The sequence below is a fragment of the Staurois parvus genome, unplaced genomic scaffold, assembly GCF_062004578.1.
Source record: "Staurois parvus isolate SC_StPar_1 unplaced genomic scaffold, SC_StPar_1.0 ptg000449l, whole genome shotgun sequence".
In the NCBI taxonomy this organism is placed as follows: domain Eukaryota; kingdom Metazoa; phylum Chordata; class Amphibia; order Anura; family Ranidae; genus Staurois; species Staurois parvus.
The window spans coordinates 5,707,971-5,726,196 of record NW_028318245.1 but is presented as its reverse complement, the minus strand read 5'-3'; the positions used below and the strand labels follow the sequence as shown (position 1 = coordinate 5,726,196).

The window sequence follows — 18,226 nt, the reverse complement described above, 5'->3', positions numbered from 1 at the left end:
TTTTCTGGGCTTTGCGTTCCAACGGCTCCCTCTGCTGGTCCTTGCTGGTACTGCGCGCTCCAGCTCCACCAAATGCTGTTAACCATTTTTTTTTTTTTTTTTTTTAATGGTTGAACTGGATGGACTTTTGTCTTTTTTCAGCCAGACTAACTATGTAACCTGTTCAGTGCTGTTTGCTGATGCCGCCCATCTTGCAACTCTTGATTTTTTTTTTGATTTTTTTTTTTATATTTTATATATGATAATATGAATTCTGTCTGACATAATGCATCTCTTGACCCTCCCTTTTAGATTGTAAGCTCCAACGAGCGGCTGATTCCTCCTGTATTGTAATAATATTGTATTGTAATTGGACTGTCCGCCCTGTTGGTGCTATACAAATATAATAATAATAATAATAATATGACCTTTTCCAATGTAAAATCAATTTCAGTAAATATTAAATAAGTTAATTCTATTAGTTACACAGGGTTCTATAAGATCATAATTTAAATATTATTCCTCATTTGTGTTCTTTGTAGAAGTTGGATGGTTCAGTCAAGCGGAATTAATTTTACTCGGTCATTATGCTTCGTACAGATGGATCCAGCAGCAGAATTATACCGGAGAAACGTCACCACCCACATGGAGGAAAAATATATTTGAAATATATTTTAAAAATATTCTTCCCAAATATATTGCCATATATTTGAAATGCTACACTTTTGGCCGTATTCAATATATTTCAAAATCTATTTCAACAAATATATATATATATATATATATATATATATACACTGCATGTTGAAATGTGTTTTATTACAAAATATATGACAAATATTTTTAAAAATACATTTCAAATATAAAGTGTGTCTTTAAAAATACAAATCTACATTTTTGGAATGCATTTACAAATATATGTAAAAATATATGTTAAAATGACTTTTTTTATATGTAAAACAAATCTGAAGAATATATTTTAAAAAATATATTTTTTAAAAAAAATATTTTTTTAAAATATATTCTTCAGATTTTTTTTAACATATAAAAAATCATTTTAACACATATTTTTACATATATTTTTAAATGCATTCCAAAAATGTAGATTTGTATTTTTAAAGACATACGGTATAATTGAAATGTATTTTAAAAAATATTTTTCCTATATTTTGTAATAAAAACGCATTTCAACATGCAGTATATATATATATATATATATATTTTCTATTTTTTTTTTATTTATTTATTGAAATATATTGAATATGGCCAAAATTTTAGCATTTCAAATATATGGCAATATATTTGGGATGAATATTTTTAAAATATATTTCAAATATATTTTTCTTCCATATGGGCATCATCTTACTACACAGAAAAACCGTGGCCTCCCTCACCGTGATCAGGTAGCCAGGACTGGGGGCCTCCTTTTTTTTGCGTTCTGCACATCTAGTGACACCATGGCCTCCCCAAGAACCCTGAGCGTTCGTAGCGCTCTAGAACAATGGATGCCTTTCCATCTTTTCCTTCTTCGCTCTTCCTCTTCTCCTCCAAATCTCATTTTCGTTCCTTCTCTACCGCGGCGTCAGTTGTCGGACTTCCGGCCCATCCATCGCTGACCGAACACCGAGAACCTCGGAAACGACTTATGTGGGACATTTAGGCCTTCGTCACATGGGACTGTCAGACGGCAAAACCAGGCAATGGCCACTGGAGAGCTCCATACACAGTGCTGCACAACCGCACACAAAAAAAGGAAGGCGTGCAGCATTCTGCAGGTGATACCACCTGCCACTGCACCCCCCCAGAGGTGAATGGGGTCACGCTGCAACTATAAGTGAAGTCTTATTGTATACACATGTATGCCACTAAGTCCTGCCTTGGAACTGCACCCCCGATGCGTTTCGTCCTTTTCATAAGGATTAAGGGTGAAACGCGTCAGTGCTGGGGTTCCAAGGTGGGGCTTGGCAGCATGTATGTGCGCCCTTAATGAAGTTGGTTTTAAGACTAGTGACTTCATCGGAGTTCAGCCATCCTGCTTTGTGGTTACACAGAGCTAGGTGGGCGGGCACCTGATTGGGCACAGAGCGGCACCTTACCTCCTCTTCTGGATTCCCTTGCCGTCGCTCTCGGCTCCTCTTCTTTCTCTCAGCCAGCCATGTGCTGAGGAGGCAGTCATGCAGGCATGTTCCTGAGTCGGGCTGTGTGTGTCCATAGGGACACACAGTGCAGTTCAGCCACACCCCCCTTCCCCGGCTCCAGCCTTACAAGTTGTGACTGACAGCAGCAGGAGCCAATAGCTCCCTCTTCTCTCAGTGCAGCCTGTGAATGCCGAAGGAGAGAAGCAGCGGGGGGGGGAGTTTGTGGGGAGAGGGTGGGGAAGACGCACACAATGTCATGAAAACACAACAAGACACAAAGGTGTTACGAAATCCATATTTTCATGTCTGATATGACAATTCCAACAATAAAGTGCCAAATTTTACCTTCAGCCATGATGAATAACTCAATTAAAAAAAATGAAAAAATACAAATTTTAAAAAATATAATGTAATAATGGCTTTTGACCTGTAGGTGAACATTTCCCATCAATATGGAGTGTTTACACTAAGGGGGAGTATGTAGAAAAAAAATTGGCATAGTAATTCACCTGTGAAAGTGTTTTTACATTCGTTCTGCGAGAATGTATTAAAAAAATGATTATTAGGTTATTTCCTGTGCTGGTCGAATGTTTATCAATGATTTAAAATGAAAGATTACCCAATTTAGCCACTAGATGGCCCTAAGTACCCAGTAAAAGTGTTTGAACAATCGTTCTGTGAGAATGTAGTAAAAAAACGATTGTTATTAGGCTATTTCCTGTGCTGGTCGAATGTTTATCAATGATTTAAAATGAAAGATTACCCAATTTAGCCACTAGATGGCTCTAAGTACCCAGTGAAAGTGTTTGTACATTTGTTCTGTGAAAATGTAGTACAAAAACGATTGTTATTAGGCTATTTCCTGTGCTGGATGAATGTTTATCACTAATTTAAACCGAAAGTTACCGAATTTAGCCACTAGATGGCCCTAAGTACCCTGTGAAAGTGTTTGTACATTCCTTCTGTGAGAATGTAGTAAAAAACTATTGATATTAGGCTATTTCCTGTGCTGGTCGAATGTTTATCACTGATTTAAACCGAAAATTACCAAATTTAGCCACTAGATGGCCCTAAATATCGCGCGAAAGTGTTTGTACATTTGTTCTGTGAGAATGTAGTAAAAAAAAGCGATTTTTATTAGGCTATTTCCTCTACTGGTCAAATGTTTATCACTGATTTCAAATGAAAAGTTACCGAATTTAGCCACTAGATGGCCCTAAGTACCCCGTGAAAGTGTTTGTACATTCCTTCTGTGAGAATGTAGTAAAAAAGCGATTGATATTAGGCTATTTCCTGTGCTGCTCGAATGTTTATCACTGATTTAAAACGAAAGTTAACAAATTTAGCCACTAGATGGCTCTAAGTACCCTGTGAAAGTGTTCTGTGAGAACGTAGTAAAAAAGTGATTGTTATTAGGCTATTTCCTGCGCTGGTCGAATGTTTATCACTGATTTACAATGAAAAATTACCAAATTTAGCCACTAGATGGCCCTATGTACCCCTGAAAGTGTTTTGTACATTCATTCTGTGAGAATGTAGTAAAAAAAATTATTGTTATTAGGCTATTTCCTGTGCTGGTGGAATGTTTATTACTGATTTAAAATGAAAAAATTACCCAATTAAGCCACTAGATGGCCCTAAGTACCCCACAAAAGTGTTCTGTTAGAACCTAGTAAAAAAGCGATTGTTATTAGACTATTTCCTGTGCTGGTTGAATGTTTATCACTGATTTAAACCGAAAATTACCAAATTTAGCCACTAGATGGCCCTAAGTACCCAGTGAAAGTGTTTGTACATTCCTTCTGTGAGAATGTAGTAAAAAAGCGATTGTTATTAGGGTATTTCCTGTGCTGGTTGAATGTTTATCACTGATTTACTATGAAAAATTACCGAATTTAACCACTAGATGGCCCTATGTACCCTGTGAAAGTGTTTGTACATTAGTTTGGTAAGAATGTAGTAAAAAAAACATTGATATTAGGCGATTTTCTGTGCTGGTCGAATGTTTATCACTGATTTAAAACGAAAGTTACCGAATTTAGCCACTAGCTGGCCCTATGTACCCGTGAAAGTGTGTTGTACATTCGTTCTGTGAGAATGTAGTAAAAAAGCGATTAGGCTATTTCCTGTGCTGGTCGAATGTTTATCACTGATTTAAAACGAAAGTTACCAAATTTAGCCACTAGATGGCCCTAAGTACCCCGTGAAAGTGTTTGTACATTCGTTCTGTGAGAATGTAGTAAAAAAGCGATTGTTATTAGGCTATTTCCTGTGCTGGTCAAATGTTTATCACTGATTTACAATGAAAAATTACCGAATTTAACCACTATATGGCCCTATGTACCCTGTGAAAGTGTTTGTACATTCGTTTGGTGAGAATGTAGTAAAAAAAAATTGATATTAGGCTATTTCCTGTGCTGGTCGAATGTTTAGCACTGATTTAAAAGGAAAGTTACTGCATTTAGCCACTAGATGGCCCTAAGTACCCAGCGAAAGTGTTCTGTGAGAACATAATAAAAAATCGATTGATATTAGGCTATTTCCTGTACTGGTTGAATGTTTAACACTGATTTACAATGAAAAATTACCGAATTTAACCACTAGATGGCCCTATGTACCCGTGAAAGTGTTTGTACATTCGTTCTGTGAGAATGTAGTAAAAAAAATTATTGTTATTAGGCTATTTCCTGTGCTGGTGGAATGTTTATTACTGATTTAAAATGAAAAAATTACCCAATTAAGCCACTAGATGGCCCTAAGTACCCCACAAAAGTGTTCTGTTAGAACCTAGTAAAAAAGCGATTGTTATTAGACTATTTCCTGTGCTGGTTGAATGTTTATCACTGATTTAAACCGAAAATTACCAAATTTAGCCACTAGATGGCCCTAAGTACCCAGTGAAAGTGTTTGTACATTCCTTCTGTGAGAATGTAGTAAAAAAGCGATTGTTATTAGGGTATTTCCTGTGCTGGTTGAATGTTTATCACTGATTTACTATGAAAAATTACCGAATTTAACCACTAGATGGCCCTATGTACCCTGTGAAAGTGTTTGTACATTAGTTTGGTAAGAATGTAGTAAAAAAAACATTGATATTAGGCGATTTTCTGTGCTGGTCGAATGTTTATCACTGATTTAAAACGAAAGTTACCGAATTTAGCCACTAGCTGGCCCTATGTACCCGTGAAAGTGTGTTGTACATTCGTTCTGTGAGAATGTAGTAAAAAAGCGATTAGGCTATTTCCTGTGCTGGTCGAATGTTTATCACTGATTTAAAACGAAAGTTACCAAATTTAGCCACTAGATGGCCCTAAGTACCCCGTGAAAGTGTTTGTACATTCGTTCTGTGAGAATGTAGTAAAAAAGCGATTGTTATTAGGCTATTTCCTGTGCTGGTCAAATGTTTATCACTGATTTACAATGAAAAATTACCGAATTTAAACACCTATATGGCCCTATGTACCCTGTGAAAGTGTTTGTACATTCGTTTGGTGAGAATGTAGTAAAAAAAAATTGATATTAGGCTATTTCCTGTGCTGGTCGAATGTTTAGCACTGATTTAAAAGGAAAGTTACTGCATTTAGCCAATAGATGGCCCTAAGTACCCAGCGAAAGTGTTCTGTGAGAACATAATAAAAAATCGATTGATATTAGGCTATTTCCTGTACTGGTTGAATGTTTAACACTGATTTACAATGAAAAATTACCGAATTTAACCACTAGATGGCCCTATGTACCCGTGAAAGTGTTTGTACATTCCTTCTGTGAGAATGTAGTAAAAAAGCGATTGTTATTAGGCTATTTCCTGTGCTGGTCGAATGTTTATCACTGATTTAAAATGAAAAATTACCCAATTTAGCCACTAGATGGCCCTAAGTACCCCACAAAAGTGTTCTGTGAGAACGTAGTAAAAAAGTGATTGTTATTAGGCTATTTCTTGTGCTGGTCGAATGTTTATCACTGATTTAAAAAGAAAAATTACTGAATTCAGCCACTAGATGGACCTCAATATCATAGGCATTGATACTTATCTGCCATCTAGTGGACAACTGCGACCTTTTCCATTTTAAATCAATGAAAGACATTCCACCAGCACAGGAAATAGCCTAATAACATTCGATTTTTTTGGCCCAGTTCACACAGAACGAATGTAAGTGAACTTGCTATGCAATTATTTTTTTTCAATAACCAGACCCCTTAGCTCAAGTCTAAACTATCTTCTGCCCTCGGGTCACTTGACGCCGTCCTCCTTGGCCTCTCTTTGCTGTGAGCCCGCTGATGGTAGACGAGCTTGGACTTCTGCGTGAAACGTCTCCCGCAGTCAAGGCAGGAAAATGGTTTTTCGCCCGTGTGGACCCTGTGATGCGTGTCGAAGCCGGATTTCTGAGTGAAAGCTTTCCCACACACGGGACACGTGAACGGCTTCACACCAGTGTGGGACCTCAGGTGCGTAGTAAGGTAGGACTTGTACCGGAAGGTCTTTGAGCACTCTGGACAAGTGTGAAGCTTCGGTGGCCCTGCGCGGCGAGAGTTCTGGGTAGAAGAGGTCTTGCAGTCGGGGCAGGAGCTCTTGTTTTCCCCTGACGGAGATTTTGACCTCTGAGTGAAAACTTTCCCGCACCTCGAACACGGGAAAGTCTTTTCGAACGCATGGATTTTCTGGTGCATGAGGAGGCCGGAACTTTTTGAGAAACTCTTCCAGCACTGAGAACAGGAAAAAGGTTTTTCCCCGGTATGGATTCGCTGGTGCTCCACCAGGATGTATTTTCGGGTGAAGCTTTTGTCGCACTCGGAACACGAATAAGGCTTTTCCCCCGTGTGGACTCTCTGATGTTCCAGAAGCGTTGACTTCCTCGAGAAGCACTTCCCGCACTCTGTACAGTCGAATGTCTTCTCCTCCTCGAAGAGGTGGGCGACCGGCGGGAACAGCTTCCGGCACTTGAAGCAGAAGGTCCGTTTTCCCGTCTCGAAGTTGGTCATGGGCGTGAAAAAAGCCCCGCACCCCGAGCAAGGGAATTTCTTCGCCCCCCCGTGAATTTTGTGATGAAGGATGAGCCCCGACCTCTGCGTAAAACATTTCCCGCACTCCCAGCACGAGAAAGGTTTCTCGCCCGTGTGGATCCTCCGATGCTCGATGAGGATGGACTTGCGTGTGAAGCTTTTCCCGCATTCCAGGCACAGGAATGGCTTCTCGCCGGTGTGGGTTCGGCGGTGCTGAAGGAGCGTGGAGTTCTGGCTGAAGCATTTATCGCATTCGGCACATGTGTACAGCTTCACGGGGTTGTCTTCTGGGAAATCTTCCTCCTCCATATCACAATCTGGAGATAAGCTCCGCCCCTCTGAGGTCTTTTTGACATACTGTCCATCTGTAGGGAAAAAAAAAGTAACCAAAAGTCCATCCGGAATGTTCCTTTGTTTCTATAAAGTTGGGTTCAGGTTTATAGAACTATGCGTTTCAGAGGTCCACACGGTCCTCCTTCATCAGGGTTTAAGAATGATGTCACTTCGGCAATTTGAAAGAGTTTATGGATCTCCCATCAATAGGTAGTGCTTTGAGTTCAGATGAACGGGGAGTGTGTGGACCCCTGAAACGCGTAGGCTCTCTTATTCTGATAATTACTCAACACTGAGGAGCCTTTACTGCTTTCCGGATTTCTGTGTTCCTTTCAATACCCCCTCTTTACCTCCACAATATCGCCAAAAGTATTGGTCGGCCGGCCTTTCCACGCACATGACCTTTTAATGGCCTCCCAGTCTTAGTCCGTAGGGTTCAATATTGAGTTGACTCCACCCTTTGCAGCTATGACAGCTTCAACTGTTCTGGGAAGGCCGTCCACAAGGTTTAGGAGGGTGTCTATGGGAAGGTTGGACCATTCTTCCAGAAGCACATTTGTCAGGTCAGGCACTGATGTTGGGGGAGGAGGCCTGGCTCGCAGTCTCCGCTCTAATTCATCCCACAGGTGTTCTATGGGGTTGAGGTCAGGACTCTGTGCAGGACAGTCAAGTTCCTCCACCCCAAACTGGCTCCTCCATGTCTTTGTGAACCTTACTTTGTGCACTGGTGTGCAGTCATGTTGGAACAGGAAGGGGCCATCCCCAAACTCTTCCTACATTGTCCAAAATGTCGCCTTAAGAGTTCCCTTCACTAGAACTAGGGGGCCAAGCCCAACCCCCAAAAAGCAACCCCACACCATAGTCCCCCCTCCACCAAACTGTACACTTGGCACAATGCAGTCAGGCAAGTACCGTTCTCCTGGCAACCACCAAACCCAGACACGTCCATCAGATTGCCTGACAGAGAAGGGTGATTGGTCCCTCCAGAGAACACGTCTCCTCTGCTCTAGAGTCCAGTGGCGGCGTGCTTTATGCCACTGCATCTGACGCTTTGCATTGCACTTGGTGATGGAAGGCTTGGATGCAGCTGCTCGGCCATGGAAACCCATTCCATGAAGCTCTCTATGCACTGATGTTGGGCTCATCTGAAGGCCACACCAAGTTTGGAGGTCTTTAGCTATTGACTCTGCAGACAGTTGGCGACTTCTGCACACTGTGCACTTCAGCATGAGCTAACCCTGCCCTGTCATGTGACGCGGCCTACCACTTGGTGGCTGAGTGGCTGTTGTTCCCAGTTGCTTCCACTTTGTTATAATCCCACTAACAGTTGATCGTGGAATATTTAGTAGCCAGGAAATGTCATGGATGGACTTATTGCACAGGTGACCACCTATCAGGGGACCACGCTTGGAGTCACTGAGCTCCTGAGAGCAACCCATTCTTTCACCAATGTTTGTAGAAGCAGTCTGCATGCCTAGGGGCTTGATTGTATGCACTTGTGGCCATGGAGGGGATTGGAACACCTGGATCACATGATATGGAGGGCGGGGCCAATACTTTTGGCAATATAGTGTATATGTTATATGGGAACAACCTCACCAAAGTAGTTCAGTTTAAAGCAGAACTCCATCTAAAAAATAACAATATAAACATGAACGGCCCATTAGAAGCTAAAATAGCAAAATCAGTTTTTGCTGCAATATTCACCTTCAATCTAGAGATTTCCTCTACAGCAGTTTTTTTTTTCTGCCACTAGATGTCCTTAGGCCAATGGCCAGCATTATTCAACCCACTTCCTCTGAACCCAGGATGACCAGGACAAGCCCCCAACTTGTGACTGGATGGTTAAAAGAGAAGCAGCACAGGGACTGCTTCACAGTCACTCTGCTCTCTCCTCCTATCAGCATGCTCCTTGTCAGCACTGCTTCACACACCAACCCTGCTGCACAGGAACTGCTGATACAAGGTCCCATTCAGGCACTTTTTACATTTAATGAGGTATTATTGATCACGGAGCTGCATTAAATTGTGTCTTATATATCTGCCCAGATGTAAGTTTCAATAAATATGATGGACACTAACCTCCATGACTGAAAGAACTGAAATCCAATGAATGAAAGGGGCGGGCCCGGGAGAGGCAGGCTGGGACAGGAAAGGGCTATCAGGGGTGTCAAACTGGCGGCCCCTCCAGCTGTTGCCTTTGGGAGTCATGCCTGTAACTATTAATCTTGGAATGCCTCATGGGACTTGTAGTTTGGCAACAGCTGGAGGACTGCCAGTTTGACACCCGTGGGCTAGACGATGTGGGCACCCTTCAGCCAGGAAATGAGACGAGCTGCATCTGACTTTCTGCAGCTAGACTTCAGCTTGATCGTATTTTTGAGTAAGATCCAAAACACCCCAAGGCAGGTAGGACCAGAGCCAGAAACTATGGACTTGGTGATGGGAAAGGACAGACGTTGAATTTATATGTAGAAGAATATGGGAGAGCAACGCCATTTGTGATATTACAGAGTGAGAATCACGGGCAGCGATGAAGGAGGATGAGCTCGGGTTTGGTTCAAACTTTGGTTCAGGGAGAACCTAGAAGGAACCTGTCCTTCCTGCCCACTATTGCCTAATCAACTATAGCCAGGGCAAAAAAGTGCACAGGGTATACGTCTAGCCCTCCTCCAAAGGCTCCTCACAGGGACTGAGGCACTCACTAGGCCAACCTGGCCGAAATTCAGTGGACCGCTTTCTTCAGGAGGCCTGCCGAAGCAAGGCCACCCCGAGTACTAAGTGGGGCTCCCCCAAAGGGAGACCCCATGAGAGGAGGAGACTCTGACCAAAAGGCCACATGCCCCCCCCCCCCCCCCAAGACTTTCTGGGCAGGCCTGAGGACCTACACCCTACTAATCAGAAGTGAAAAAAATGCGTACGTGCTGTGCAAAAAGTGCAAGTGACAAGCAAACAATAAAAAAAAAGGGAGGGGGGAAGTGGAAAAGTACTTGATGCCGTTCGGCGAGGAATAAAAAGATAAAAAAAAGCGTGACTGGTGTAGTGACCAAGGTGCCTAAAACTCAAAGTGAGCTCCCTCACCATGAGAATTTTGGCACCCCTGGACTGCCACTCCAGGGGCACATACACTGCGGGCTTCCTTCTCATCCCGGCCCTCGGCCAGGCCAGTGCAGCCCCATCCCTACCAAAAAGGCATCAGAACTTAGAAAGCTTAGGGAGAGCCTTGCCTACAACCGGGGACAAGCCCGGTACACCAGGCCACAATCAACCTGGGAGGAAAAAGTTCTCTCACCACTCTCACCATTCCCACCTAATTACTTCAGAAGAGGTACTAACCAGCGCCCCAACCCAACAGAAGTGACCGGCATTCCCTCTCTCGAAAATTGATAAGAACAGATCTTACCCAAATGATCTTAACCAAATGGCCAAGAAGTGAGGGCATTCCCCGCTCCGCAGCTGCATGTACACAAAAGGCATGCTTGTGACATCATCGACCTAACATGGTAGGTGGAAATGGTCTGGCTGCAGTAGACTTGGCGTTAGTGGGCAGGAGTAACAGCTTCCTTCTGGGTTTGGTCCAAACCCAAGTACAGATCAACCCTGAGCTCGTCCCAGATGACAAGTCACCGATTTTGTGTTTATTCCTCACCAGCACCAATCTCTGCCGGATTATCCTCCTCGTCAGTCATCGCTGGTATTGTAATCTCCTCTTCCTTCACTTCTTCTTTAACGTCTACATTTTCCTTCACTTCTTCCTTCACAATTATATTTAGGTCATCCAGGGTCTCCGGCTGAATATTTCACAACATATATACGTTAGGTCTGACCAGTTTAACAACAGACACCATAAAATACAAGATGGTTTTGAGACCTTCGTCTCCCATCTACCTGATGATGGTGGGGGATGGTGTAACCTTCCTGTGTGGAATCCCGGGAATACAGAGGACAGGGACATCTCTCTGGTAGGTTCCCATTACTCGATCCATCTACCTGATGATAGTGGGGGATAGTGTGACCTTCCTGTGTGGAATCCCAGGAATACAGAGGACAGGGACATCCCTCTGGTGGGTTCCCATTACTGGATCCATCTACCTGATGATGAGGGATGGTGTAACCTTCCTGTGTGGAATCCCGGGAATACAGAGGACAGGGATATCTCTCTGGTGGGTTCCCATTACTGGATCCATCTACCTGATGATGTTGGGGGATGGTGTAACCTTCATGTGTGGAATCCCGGGAATACAGTGGACAGGGACATCTCTCTGGTGGGTTCCCATTACTGGATCCATCTACCTGATGATGGTGGGGGATGGTGTAACCTTCCTGTGTGGAATCCTGGGAATATAGAGGACAGGGATATCTCTCTGGTGGGTTCCCATTACTGGATCCATCTACCTGATCATGGTGGGGGATGGTGTAACCTTCCTGTGAGGAATCCCGGGAATACAGTGGACAGGGACATCTCTCTGGTGGGTTCCCATTAATGGATCCATCTACCTGATCCTGGTGGGGGATGGCGTGACCTTCCTGTGTGGAATCCCAGGAATATAGAGGACAGGGATATCTCTCTGGTGGGTTCCCATTACTGGATCAATCTACCTGATGATGAGGGAGGGTGTAACCTTCCTGTGTGGAATCCCGGGAATACAGTGGACAGGGACATCTCTCTGGTGGGTTCCCATTACTGGATCCACTACCTGATGATGGTGAGGGATGGTGTGATCTTCCTGTGTGGAATCCTAGGAAAACAGAGGACGGGGACATCTCTCTGGTGGGTTCCCAATATTGGATCCACTACCTGATGATGGTGAGGGATGGTGTAACCTTCCTGTGTGGAATCCCGGGAATACAGTGGACAGGGACATCTCTCTGGTGGGTTCCCATTACTGGATCCACTACCTGATGATGGTGAGGGATGGTGTGATCTTCCTGTGTGGAATCCTAGGAAAACAGAGGACGGGGACATCTCTCTGGTGGGTTCCCATTACTGGATCCACTACCTGATGATGGTGAGAGATGGTGTGATCTTCCTGTGTGGAATCCTAGGAAAACAGAGGACGGGGACATCTCTCTGGTGGGTTCCCATTACTGGATCCACTACCTGATGATGGTGAGGGATGGTGTGATCTTCCTGTGTGGAATCCTAGGAAAACAGAAGACGGGGACATCTCTCTGGTGGGTTCCCATTACTGGATACACTACCTAATGATGGTGAGGGATGGTGTGACATTCCTGTGTGGAATCCTGAGGACGGGGACATCTCTTTGGGGGGTTCCCATTACTGGATCCATCTACCTGATGATGTTGGGGGATGGCGTAACCTTCATGTGTGGAATCCCGGGAATACAGTGGACAGGGACATCTCTCTGGTGGGTTCCCATTACTGGATCAATCTACCTGATGATGGTGGGGGATGGTGTAACCTTCCTGTGTGGAATCCTGGGAATATAGAGGACAGGGATATCTCTCTGGTGGGTTCCCATTACTGGATCCATCTACCTGATGATGGTGGGGGATGGTGTAACCTTCCTGTGAGGAATCCCGGGAATACAGTGGACAGGGACATCTCTCTGGTGGGTTCCCATTAATGGATCCATCTACCTGATCCTGGTGGGGGATGGCGTGACCTTCCTGTGTGGAATCCCAGGAATATAGAGGACAGGGATATCTCTCTGGTGGGTTCCCATTACTGGATCAATCTACCTGATGATGAGGGAGGGTGTAACCTTCCTGTGTGGAATCCCGGGAATACAGTGGACAGGGACATCTCTCTGGTGGGTTCCCATTACTGGATCCACTACCTGATGATGGTGAGGGATGGTGTGATCTTCCTGTGTGGAATCCTAGGAAAAAAGAGGACGGGGAAATCTCTCTGGTGGGTTCCCAATATTGGATCCACTACCTGATGATGGTGAGGGATGGTGTAACCTTCCTGTGTGGAATCCCGGGAATACAGTGGACAGGGACATCTCTCTGGTGGGTTCCCATTACTGGATCCATCTACCTGATGATGGTGAGGGATGGTGTGATCTTCCTGTGTGGAATCCTAGGAAAACAGAGGACGGGGACATCTCTCTGGTGGGTTCCCATTACTGGATCCACTACCTGATGATGGTGAGAGATGGTGTGATCTTCCTGTGTGGAATCCCAGGAATACAGAGGACAGGGATATCTCTCTGGTGGGTTCCCATTACTGGATCCATCTACCTGATGATGGTGGGGGATGGTGTAACCTTCATGTGTAGAATCCCGGGAATACAGTGGACAGGGACATCTCTCTGGTGGGTTCCCGTTACTGGATCCATCTACCTGATGATGGTGGGGGATGGTGTAACCTTCCTGTGTGGATTCCCGGGAATATAGAGAACAGGGATATCTCTCTGGTGGGTTCCCATTACTGGATCCATCTACCTGATGGTGGTGAGGGATGGTGTAACCTTCCTGTGTGGAATCCCGTGAATACAGTGGACAGGGACATCTCTCTGGTGGGTTCCCATTACTGGATCCATCTACCTGATCCTGGTGGGAGATGGCGTGACCTTCCTGTGTGGAATCCCAGGAATATAGAGGACAGGGATATCTCTCTGGTGGGTTCCCATTACTGGATCCATCTACCTGATGATGGTGAGGGATGGTGTAACATTCCTGTGTGGAATCCCGGGAATACAGTGGACAGGGACATCTCTCTGGTCGGTTCCCATTACTGGATCCACTACCTGATGATGGTGAGGGATGGTGTGATCTTCCTGTGTGGAATCCTAGGAAAACAGAGGACGGGGACATCTCTCTGGTGGGTTCCCAATACTGGATCCACTACCTGATGACGGTGAGGGATGGTGTGATCTTCCTGTGTGGAATCCTGAGGACGGGAACATCTCTTTGTGGGGTTCCCATTACTGGATACACTACCTGATGATGGTGAGGGATGGTGTGACATTCCTGTGTGGAATCCTGAGGACGGGGACATCTCTTTGTGGGGTTCCCATTACTGGATCCATCTACCTGATAAAGATGGGGGATGGTGTGACCTTCCTATGTGGAATCCCAGGAATACAGAGGACGGGGACATGTCTCTGGTGGGTTGCCATTACTGGACTTATCTACCTGATGATGAGGGATGGTGTAACCTTCCTGTGTGGAATCCCAGGAATACAGAGGACAGGGATATCTCTCTGGTGGGTTCCCATTACTGGATCAATCTACCTGATGATGAGGGAGGGTGTAACCTTCCTGTGTGGAATCCCGGGAATACAGTGGACAGGGACATCTCTCTGGTGGGTTCCCATTACTGGATCCACTACCTGATGATGGTGAGGGATGGTGTGATCTTCCTGTGTGGAATCCTAGGAAAACAGAGGACGGGGACATCTCTCTGGTGGGTTCCCATTACTGGATCCACTACCTGATGATGGTGAGAGATGGTGTGATCTTCCTGTGTGGAATCCTAGGAAAACAGAGGACGGGGACATCTCTCTGGTGGGTTCCCATTACTGGATCCACTACCTGATGATGGTGAGGGATGGTGTGATCTTCCTGTGTGGAATCCTAGGAAAACAGAGGACGGGGACATCTCTCTGGTGGGTTCCCATTACTGGATACACTACCTGATGATGGTGAGGGATGGTGTGACATTCCTGTGTGGAATCCTGAGGACGGGGACATCTCTTTGGGGGGTTCCCATTACTGGATCCATCTACCTGATAATGATGGGGGATGGTGTGACCTTCCTATGTGGAATCCCAGGAATACAGAGGACGGGGACATGTCTCTGGTGGGTTCCCATTACTGGACCCATCTACCTGATGATGAGGGATGGTGTAACCTTCCTGTGTGGAATCCCAGGAATATAGAGGACAGGGATATCTCTCTGGTGGGTTCCCATTACTGGATCCATCTACCTGATGATGGTGGGGGATGGTGTAACCTTCATGTGTAGAATCCCGGGAATACAGTGGACAGGGACATCTCTCTGGTGGGTTCCCATTACTGGATCCATCTACCTGATCATGGTGGGGGATGGTGTAACCTTCCTGTGTGGATTCCCGGGAATATAGAGAACAGGGATATCTCTCTGGTGGGTTCCCATTACTGGATCCATCTACCTGATGGTGGTGAGGGATGGTGTAACCTTCCTGTGTGGAATCCCGTGAATACAGTGGACAGGGACATCTCTCTGGTGGGTTCCCATTACTGGATCCATCTACCTGATCCTGGTGGGAGATGGCGTGACCTTCCTGTGTGGAATCCCAGGAATATAGAGGACAGGGATATCTCTCTGGTGGGTTCCCATTACTGGATCCATCTACCTGATGATGGTGAGGGATGGTGTAACCTTCCTGTGTGGAATCCCGGGAATACAGTGGACAGGGACATCTCTCTGGTGGGTTCCCATTACTGGATCCACTACCTGATGATGGTGAGGGATGGTGTGATCTTCCTGTGTGGAATCCTAGGAAAACAGAGGACGGGGACATCTCTCTGGTGGGTTCCCAATACTGGATCCACTACCTGATGATGGTGAGGGATGGTGTGACATTCCTGTGTGGAATCCTGAGGACGGGGACATCTCTTTGGGGGGGTTCCCATTACTGGATCCATCTACCTGATAATGATGGGGGATGGTGTGACCTTCCTATGTGGAATCCCAGGAATACAGAGGACGGGGACATGTCTCTGGTGGGTTTCCATTACTGGACCCATCTACCTGATGATGAGGGATGGTGTAACCTTCCTGTGTGTTATCCCAGGAATACAGAGGACAGGGATATCTCTCTGGTGAGTTCCCATTACTGGATCCATCTACCAGATCCGGGTGGGGGATGACGTGACCTTCCTGTGTGGAATCCCGGGAATGTAGAGGACAGGGATATCTCTCTGGTGGGTTCCCATTACTGGATCCATCTACCTGATGATGGTGGGGGATGGTGTAACCTTCATGTGTAGAATCCCGGGAATACAGTGGACAGGGACATCTCTCTGGTGGGTTCCCATTACTGGATCCATCTACCTGATGATGGTGGGGGATGGTGTAACCTTCCTGTGTGGATTCCCGGGAATATAGAGAACAGGGATATCTCTCTGGTGGGTTCCCATTACTGGATCCATCTACCTGATGGTGGTGAGGGATGGTGTAACCTTCCTGTGTGGAATCCCGTGAATACAGTGGACAGGGACATCTCTCTGGTGGGTTCCCATTACTGGATCCATCTACCTGATCCTGGTGGGAGATGGCGTGACCTTCCTGTGTGGAATCCCAGGAATATAGAGGACGGGGACATCTCTCTGGTGGCTTCCCAATACTGGATCCACTACCTGATGATGGTGAGGGATGGTGTGATCTTCCTGTGTGGAATCCCAGGAAAACAGAGGATGGGGACATCTCTCTGGTGGGTTCCCATTACTGGATCCACTACCTGATGATGGTGAGGGATAGTGTGACATTCCTGTGTGGAATCCTGAGGACGGGGACATCTCTTTGGGGGGGTTCCTATTTCTGGATCCATCTACCTCATAATGATGGGGGATGGTGTGACCTTCCTGTGTGGAATCCCGGGAATACAGAGGACGGGGACATCTCTCTGGTGAGTTACTGGATCCATCTAAGAGAGACAAACATTTTTATGAGTACTCTACCTTTAACAAACAAAGTTTATGTAATTTTTTCCCCATAAATAGAGCTTTCTTTTGGCGGTATGTTAATTTTTTTGTGCTAAAAAAAGATAGACAATTAAAAAAAAAACAATATTTTGACATTTCTGCTGTAAAACATATCCAATAAAAAAATTAAAAAAAAAAACAAAAACAAATTTCTTCATACATTTTGGCTAATATGTATTCTGCTACATATTTTTGGTAAAAAAAAAATCCTAATAAGTGTATATTGATTTGCGCAAAGCAAACGTTATCGCTTCTACAAACTATGGGATATATACTGGAAATTGTATTTATTTATATTTTTTAATACTAGTAATGGCAGCGATCAGCGACTTACAGCGGGACAGCGATATCACGGCGAACAATCTGACACTGACACTTTGGGGGAACCAATGACCCTAATACTGTGATCAGTGCTAAAAATATACACTGTCACTGTATTAATGACACTGGCTGGGAAGGGGTTAAACATCTAGGGCAGGGGTATGCAACCTGAAAGCCACAGGACTACAAGTTCCATCATGCCTCTGTAAGTCATAGCTGTAACTGTCAGTTTTGTAATCTTTGCAATGCCTTATGGGAAATGTAGTTCCACAGATAGAGAGCCACAGGTTTCCTACCGCTGATCTAAGGCGATCAAAGGGTTAAACTGTGCCTAACCAGTGTTTTGTGCACACAGTAATGTGATTTTACTAGGCAATCTGCTAGATTTTCTGCTGGAAAATCTAGCAGATTGCAGCTGACAGGACACAGCTTTGCCTTGTTTACATAGGCAGAGCTGTGTCCTGTCACTCTCCTTGTGGATCAACGGGTGTCGGCGCTCATCCATTGTCTGGCACCTGTTAATCGACTTCTGCTGTGACAAGTCACAGCATGAGCGGCGCATGCGCACCCCCTACACTGGGAAGTGCAAAATCACGTTTATATACGTGATTTTGCACAGAATGGCCACCCTTTAACAATACATTTTCAATAGGGCGGTCTTGAACTGGTTAAGGGACTATAACCAAATACCCCCAAGTCTAAAGCTGGCTACACACTAATTTTCTTGCTTGCGATTGTTATTCTACATCAGGGGTTTCCACATTTTTCAGTACGAATGCCACACTGTATATTTTCCA

The 18,226-nt window shown here is 44.9% G+C and overlaps 1 protein-coding gene across 3 annotated transcripts in view; it reads right to left on the bottom strand.

The window, feature by feature from the left end:
• Nucleotides 1–2,398: 2,398 nt before the first annotated feature.
• LOC149453441 (uncharacterized) overlaps nucleotides 2,399–18,226 on the bottom strand; it is a 283,142-nt gene continuing 267,314 nt past the window's right edge. For all 3 annotated transcript variants that reach the window (XM_089688375.1, XM_089688376.1, XM_089688377.1), the window contains 3 exons: nucleotides 16,959–17,050; nucleotides 11,101–11,242; nucleotides 2,399–7,483 (listed from right to left, as the gene is read on the bottom strand). In XM_089688375.1, the coding sequence (XP_089544501.1) occupies nucleotides 6,315–7,483; nucleotides 11,101–11,242; nucleotides 16,959–17,050 (1,403 nt within the window). In that variant the 3' untranslated portion in view covers nucleotides 2,399–6,314. The remainder of the gene's footprint in view (nucleotides 7,484–11,100; nucleotides 11,243–16,958; nucleotides 17,051–18,226) is intronic.